The sequence below is a fragment of the Dicentrarchus labrax genome, unplaced genomic scaffold (genome assembly GCF_905237075.1).
Source record: "Dicentrarchus labrax unplaced genomic scaffold, dlabrax2021, whole genome shotgun sequence".
Taxonomy (NCBI): domain Eukaryota; kingdom Metazoa; phylum Chordata; class Actinopteri; family Moronidae; genus Dicentrarchus; species Dicentrarchus labrax.
Genome location: NW_026136703.1, coordinates 4,789,390 through 4,797,628, shown reverse-complemented (window position 1 = coordinate 4,797,628; position 8,239 = coordinate 4,789,390). Strand labels below are relative to the sequence as shown.

General features: G+C 39.3%; 1 protein-coding gene and 1 pseudogene across 1 annotated transcript; both read left to right on the top strand.

Moving 5' to 3' along the window:
- The first annotated feature begins 2,140 nt into the window (after window positions 1-2,140).
- Window positions 2,141-6,054, top strand: LOC127359604 (interferon-inducible GTPase 5). Its single transcript, XM_051393558.1, has 3 exons — window positions 2,141-2,287; window positions 2,994-3,555; window positions 4,892-6,054. Exons 2-3 carry the CDS (start codon window positions 3,000-3,002, stop codon window positions 5,524-5,526), a joined length of 1,191 nt encoding a protein of 396 aa, XP_051249518.1. The 5' UTR covers window positions 2,141-2,287; window positions 2,994-2,999; the 3' UTR covers window positions 5,527-6,054.
- Window positions 6,055-6,923: 869 nt separating this feature from the next.
- LOC127361521 (interferon-inducible GTPase 5-like) lies at window positions 6,924-8,232 on the top strand (annotated as a pseudogene).
- The last annotated feature ends 7 nt before the right edge of the window (window positions 8,233-8,239 follow it).

Sequence of the window (8,239 nt, the reverse complement as noted above, 5' to 3'; positions counted from 1 at the left end):
CTGCAAGTGCGTGTTATGTATTGTGTGTTTCTGTTCTCACTGGGGGAAGTGTGCTGTGGGCACTGGCCGGGGTGGGGATGTGTGTTTTGGGTGCATGGCGTTTGGTGTTTCTGGTGTGGGGGTTGTACAGTCCATCGTGCAGGGACTAGAGTTCTGAGTGTCCGGGTCATCTGCATGAAGCAGTGGTGGTGGTGGCTCTGCAACAGGAAGGATGTGGCGGCGATTTCTCCTGTATGTACCTCCATTGGACTGGATGACGTAAGAGCGTGGCTCCTGGCTTATCTCCTTCACAGTCCCAAGTTGGTCATATGCTTTAGGGGTCTGCATACGCACCACTTGTCCCTCTGCCAAAGGTTGGAGTGGGCGACTCGACTTGTCATAGTGTCGTTTCAGAGTGAGTCTTTTGTTGAGGAGTTGGGCGTTGATTTGCTGGGCGTTCTTTGGGGCTGGTTCCAGTAGTTTGGTGCTCACGGGAATGGCTGCGCATGTCTGTCGTGACATCAGACGTTCAGCGGGGAGCCTAATGTTGTATCACGGGGAATGTTTCTGAGGTTCAGAAGATTGAGGAAGACATCGGTTCCATCTCGGTGAGATTTCTCCATCAACTGCTTGGCACTGCGGACCGCTCTCTCTGCAAGCCCGTTCGACTGGGGAAATTCAGGGCTGCTAGTGGCATGGATGAAATCCCATTGTCTTTAAATCTTCTAATGCTGACTGGTGTATTGTCTAGCATTGTCAGAGAAGAGGGTGTGCGGCGTGCCATGGACTTAGAAATGTCTTTTCAGCTTGGAGATCACAGCTGATGACGTAATGTTAGGGAGAAGGTCGATTTTGAACCCTCCAGAATATGAATCCACAAGCACTTGGTGGTACTTGCCATGCCACTCGAAGATGTCTGTGGCCACTGTGGACCATGGAAGGTCCGGAACAGAGTGAAGTTCCAGAGGTTGTCTCTGCTGATGGGGCTTGGTGCTGTTGTAACCCATGTTAAAAAATATGACATAAATAAGAATAAATAGTTTAAAAGCTGCATAAATTTCATTAAAATCATTTAATGTAAGTAAATTCATCAGAGTTAATTAAAAATGTTAATACAACAATAATTGAATGTTTAAGATTAAAAGTATGCTGACAGAAAATTCATGTTGCTAACCCTTTAAGGGACTAGTAATGCTAGACGCAGCACCTCAGTGACGCTGCAGCAGAGACCTGAGGGAGAGAGCAGAGGAGAAATCGGAGAAACGAGTGGTGGTTAATGAGCAGAGAAAAGAGTGAAAAAGTGGATTTTGCAGTTGAAAAACATAACTTACCTGGTCGGGAACTGACGGGGATTGTATGAGAACTAAGCCACACAGGAGTGTCATTATCATAGTTAAAACACCTTCTGAACTCCCCACAGGGCGACAAATGATTTCTTTCTCAGACTATGAATGAAGGGGTGCGCAGGGGGACCTTGATGGGTAATCTGATTTTTGTAATGACTTTGAAACCCATTTTTAAAAGGGCTTTTTGTTGATTTATGTTATATGACATTTTATGAGACAAGGTGTAGTCTGAACAGTGAGTTTTCAGTACTTTGGCCTTATTCATTCAGATGAAATGTTTTTTCTGCTGCATTGTGAAAACATATCAGCAAATCTCTTCTCAGATTGGATTTAGTCCAACTGTTCTGTAGAAGAAATTATTATTTTAGTATTGATTAAAGAACCATCATTATTAATTAGAACCATTAAAGAACATCAGGTCAAGTCTTCTGTCAGATTAAATATCAAATCCAATGTTTCAAAAAGTGGACAAACAGGCTCAAAATATTAAGTGTCTGAACCAACACAAGTTCTTATACTAACTGAAAAACAGCATGAAAGAAGAAATATGATCTAAACTGTAAGAGAGGTAACATTTGCAATAGCAGCCATGGGTGAGCAATACATATGAGATTATGTTATTTATTAGGATGGAATGACTTACACTAATTACCAAAAAACAGAAATTCCAAATGAATCTCAAAAAGCTGTAAGGCAGAGGACACTGCTAAAATATCTTTCACTTACTGACTTTAACCCTCCAGGCTTCTTGTAAATCAGAACGTTTCTTGTAAGTCACCTGCTTTACTAATAGCCAATGGGTGTCTGTCACTCCCAGGACATTTTCATTGTTCAGTCTCTAAAGGGCTGGGCTCTGATGAGCTCTTCTATTGTTTTTACAGAAGTAAAGAAACTGAGCAACTCACAGTGACTCATTGGGTGGTCTGCTCTTCTCTCATCTGTTTCTACATTCAGACTTCAGGGTGAGTAGCCTCTAATTTCAGCAAAGTCTACTTTTTATTTCAATGAAACATAAGAAGAAGCTGCTTCTCTTTGTCTAAAACATATCCCAGAGAACGGACCAACTCGGTACACATGTGTTATTAACCCCAGGTTCATTTTGCGCCGGAATTGTCCTTTAAGATATAGGGGATCCACTAAACTTGTAATATTACTGTCTATGATAATAGATGTCTCCTTCCTCTGTGGAAGAGCTCTGATTTTATAGTGCTAATGAAATTCTACATAATAAGTATGCCGAACTGATCTAATGTTAAGCATAATACTATGATATTTTGAAGGAAGAGGGGAAAAACATTTAGTCATTTCTAAATTAATTTAGAAATTTCATTTCTAAAAGATTTAGTAGTTTAGTTTATGTTAGATTTGTGATGCCTTATGATCCATGGTGTGTATGAGTGCTCAAGGTCTGGTTTGACCTTAAATAAACCGTAACTCGGCTGTGCAGAAAAAAGTTTTCTTTTTTCTTTTACCGAGCCCCCTCCTTCTGTTGTGTGTGCATGCTACTGCTGCTGCTGCTGATTTTTAAAAAAGCTAGATGTGCCACTGTGTAACCACAGTGCATTTGCAATCTGTTATATTTTAATGTGAATGATGTTAGATATAGGAGTAAATTTTCTACTATTCCCCAAAACACAATATCACTATTTACTTTATTGTTGCTTCTAGTTCACCATGGATTATCCACTGGATTCTGAATTAACTGAAGAAATTAAAGAAGCTCTACAAAACAACAATCAAGCCTTAGCTGCTGCAAAGATCCAGGAGCTTTTGGAGAAGGAGAATAACATCCCACTGAATATTGCCATCACAGGAGAGTCAGGCTCTGGTAAATCCACCTTTATCAATGCCTTTAGAGGCATAGACAACAGAGATGAGGGAGCTGCCCCTACTGGTTGTGTAGAAACCACAATGGATGTCACACCATACCCCCATCCAAACTACCCCAATGTTACTCTGTGGGATCTTCCTGGAGTTGGTACCACTAAGTTTCCAGCTGACAAGTACCTGAAGCTTGTTGGATTTGAGAAGTTCGACTTCTTCATCATCATCTCAGATACTCGCTTCAGAGAGAATGATGTGAAACTCGCTCAGGAGATTCAGAAGATGGAGAAAAAGTTCTACTTTGTTCGCTCAAAGATTGACCATAACATACAAGATGAGAAAAGAAGTCAGAGGGATTTCAATGCAGAAAGGTCTCTTCAACGAATCAGGGAAAACTGCATTCAAAGTAAGTGATTTATGTAATCATAATAAGTATAGTGATTTAAATTGATTTTAAATTAATTTTTATCATTTAAAACAAATCACAAAAACAAGATAGTAAAGAACTATGTGTCTGTTTTAGTAAATAATAATTATGTATGTCTGAGTCAAATGCACTCTGTTTTCTTTTATAAGGTTGTTGGACAGTCCAGATTTCTTTAACAGAGATCCCAGTCTCTGTTTTAAAATGTTTAACAGCAGTTTACTGGATCAAATTGTCTTTCACAGAAAATCTAGACTGATGGGATGCTGTTATGCCTTGCAGTCATCATTTAGACTTATAGGACAGACTGATATTAAGGGTAGCTTCAACACCATATAGATGCAATACCACCAACCGAGCCAGTAATAGTTACTGTAACAACACTTTCTGAATGAATTAAGATTGTGTTGAGCCCATATATATGATGCCTCTCCTGACAAATACAGCGTACACACTGGTGAGTGTCTGTAAATTTCTATGATGGGAAAAATAGTTCTATATGTACCCCCTGACCATATTAGTTTAAAGTATTATGTGCACTGTGTCCTTAATGCTGCAAAGAATGAATAAGCACTCTGAGCAGTGGACTGATTAAATAATAAAAGCTACTGTTCAGGTTCTATTTTAAGTATAAAATATATGTGAAGATTTATGAATACTTGAGGTGTGATGGAAAACGAAAAAGATGAATCACTCGTATTCAAAGAAGATTTCAGGAGACCTTGACGATCCACACAGCAAAACTTATTGAAGCTCCGCAGATCAGTAATCGAAACACTACCCTGTTGACCTTAAAGGACCAGTGTGTAGGATTTAGTAGCAAATTAACAGTGACATTGCAGGTTGAAACTAACTCGTCTCACCATCTTCTTCCAAGAATGTAGGAGAAAGTTCGATGGCTGTGAAACTTGTAACTTTAGTTCTGTGCCTCTGTAGAAACATGGCGGTTCAACATGGCCAACTCTGCAGAAGAGAACCGGCTCCCTGCAAATGTTACACACTGGACCTTTAAAACATAATTTATTTCAATATTATAACTCAATCCAAACTCGAAGAGAAGGTGCATATCTAAGAAGTCTTTTTTCTTACCCCCTTTATACACCGACTGACAAATGGCTTCTTATAAAGGCATCATTCTCTTAGTTATAGTTATTTTAAGATATTTCAAAATATAAGACACCACCAGCGTATTTATTATATGCATTTATTTGTATTAAATGGTTGATTCGCAAACTGTTGAGATCACACCATGATATGTCCATTATGCTATACATTTTATACATCTTATTATCATATCATTCATTCATCTGTGACACAGGTCTTAAAAAAAGTGTTGGATCTCCTCACGTCTTCCTGGTGTCCAGCTTTGAGCTCCACCTGTATGATTTCTATCTGCTACATGAGACCCTAGAGAGAGAACTTCCTGCACACCAGAGGAATGCTCTGCTGTTGGCCATGCCCAACATCAACCTGGAGATCATCAACAAGAAGAAAAAGGCTTTCCAGGCCAAAATAAAATACTTTGCTACTTTATCTGCAGCTGTAGCAGCTGTACCAGTTCCTGGGCTTTCTGTTGCTGTTGATGTAGCTTTGCTGGTTGGAGTTGTCACAACATACGTAGTTGGGTTTGGTCTTGATATCCCATCACTGCAGAGACTCGCTCGTAGCACAGGTGTGCCATTGAATGATCTGATTGCCATCATCATTTCACCACTGGCTGTAACAAAAATAACGCCCAGTCTTATCCTGAAGCTGCTTGCTCATTGTGCAAGCACAGCTGCATTAATGGTAGCAGAGGAAGGGTCCAGATTCATTCCAATTATTGGAATCCCAGCAGCAATGGGCCTCTCTTTTGTCACAACCTACAGAGCTCTCAACATGTTTCTCAACATGCTTGCTGAGGATGCACACAGGGTGTTTAAAAGGGCCCTGGGTTTGAACACCTCAGTATGATATTGTAAAGTGAATGGCAATGGCATTTAATGGCACATTTAAAACTGCAGTGTACAAAAGAGCTTTTGATATATGTTTGTGAGTAGATTACATTGTCATTTTAGAAAACATACAGTATATCATATATTTTGCAGTTGATCACTCTATCCAATGGCTTCTATGTAAACAGGTGTTATTAACAAAAGCGGTAGTGTTTACATGGCCTTGTTTAATTGATTTCATGCCTAAATAGCCTAAATGAACATTATAACATGCCTTTTTTGTCTTTTGAATACAGGAAGGAATATGGTCTTATTTTTATATGAATCTGTGTATAATGAAAGAGCTTTTGAATGACCTTTGTGATACATTGCTATTTTTTAAGTGCTGTATATAAAATATATCCTGGTAATAGAGCTGCATATCTCAGTACTTTGTGTAAATCAGTCTAAACCTAAATTATCATGTTGAAATTAAAAGTTTTGTGTATGAGTGCTCAAGGTCTTGTTTTCACCTTAAATAAACTGTAACTCTGCTGTGCAGAAAAAAGTTTCCTCTTTTCTTTTGCCCAGCCCCCTCCTTCTGTTGTGTGTGCATGCTACTGCTGCTGCTGATGATTTAAAAAAAGCTAGATGTGTCACTGTGTTACCACAGTGCATTTGCAATCTGTTATATTTTCATGTGAATGATGTTAGATTTAGGATTACATTTTCTACTGTTCCCCAAAAGACAATATCACTATTTAATTTAATCTAATGATCAAGCTTTAACTGCTGCAAAGATCCATGAGTATTTGGAGAAGGAGAATAACATCCCACTTAATATTGCCATCACAGGAGAGACAGGCTCTGGTAAATCCGCCTTTGTCAATGCCTTTAGAGGCATAGACAACAGAGAAGAGAGAACCACCCCTACTGGTTGTGTATATCCAGGTGAAATGTTTGGAGACAAAGGAAGGCAAGTCCAGCCCTCTATTTATAATGTGGGAGGTACTCACAAGCATATTATACCACCGGTTGTCTCTTTGTGGCAAGGAGGGCAAAAACACTTGCAGCTTGTAACACATGGATAAATATAAGCAGCATCAACAAGATAGTGAAGTTAAATGCTGCACATAATAAAACAGTGAATACATTAACTCTTCTAGCAGCGATAAACGGGCCCTCACAGTCTGTGCACGTTGAGGGTGTGCTGCGATAGCCTTATGTTCCTTTATACAATGGTCTGGGTTAGGACTCGATTCTGATTGGCTGCTGGGTGTCCACTAATGTCTGATGTAGGACACCTACAAAGTAGTTCCAGTGAAACAGTCTGTTTACTGTTCTAAATGAATGGGCTGAAATGAATTGAATGAAAAGAATTCAGGAATGGAGACTGTAACGCTGCCCCTCTGAACCCACTGATACTTTGCATAAGCAATGCTCCCTCATCCAGTCCGCTATTCAACTCGCTACTTCAGGCTGCAGCCCGTCAGTACACGGTATGATTCGGGGACAATAAACTAGTAATAAAAAATAATGTAACACGTACATATTCTTAATTGGTTTATCAATCTGTTTTGAGGGATTTCCATGTAGTTTAGTTCCAAGTGTTTATTTGTAGTAAATAGTTGATTAACAAACTTTTGACATCACAAACAAAAGTACAGAAATGAGATATGCACATTATGTTATATTTAAGTTTATTTTATAGATCTTATCATCATATAATTGTCTTTCATTGTGACACAGGTCTTCGAGATGAAGGAGTGAACTCTCCAGAAGTCTTCCTGGTGTCCAGCTTTGAGCTCCACCTGTATGATTTCTATCTACTACATGAGATCCTAGAGAGAGAACTTCCTGCACACAAGAGGAATGCTCTGTTGTTGGCCATGCCCAACATCCACCTGGAGATCATCAACAAGAAGAAAAATTCTTTCCAGGCCAAAATAAAGCTCTTTGCTACTTTATCTGCAGCTGTAGCAGCTGTACCAGTTCCCTGGGCTTTCTGTTGCTGTTGATGTAGGTTTTCCGGGTTGGAGTTGTCACACAATACGTAGTTGGGTTTGGTCTTGATGTCCTGTCACTGCAGAGACTGTCTCGTAGCACAGGTGTGCCATTGAAGGATCTGATGGTTGTCATTGTTTCACCACTGGCTACAACTGAAATAACGCTTGATCTTATCGTGAAGCTTCTTTCTCAATGTGCAAGCACAGCTGCATTAATGGCAGCAGAGGAAGGGTCCAGATTCATTCCAATATTAGAAATCCCAGCAGCAATGGGCCTCTCTTACAGAGCTCTCAACATGTTTCTCAACATGCTTGCTGAGGATGCAGAGAGGGTGTTTAAAAGGGCCCTGAACACCTCAGTGTGATATTGTAAAGTGCATGGCAATGGCATTTAATGCACATTTAAAACTGCAGTGTACAAAAGAGCTTTTGATATATGTTTGTGAGTAGAGTACATTGTCATTTGAATAAATACTGCAAACAAATCATAGTTCTGTACTGTAGCTGCACTTTTTATGAAACATGCATGATATCTTTTGCTATATATATTTGATATGACCTCTGTATAAACACTCTTCATTGTTTCATTGATTTCAAGACTGATCTGGTGGCAGTCATTAGGAATAACTATAATAACTATAATGAAATAACCAATCTTCTTGCTGATGGTTTTGATTGTTTATGCAGGTATGTAGGTTTATGTAGAGGGATCACTGTTCAGTTTTAATGGTCTCTCAACAGCAAAAC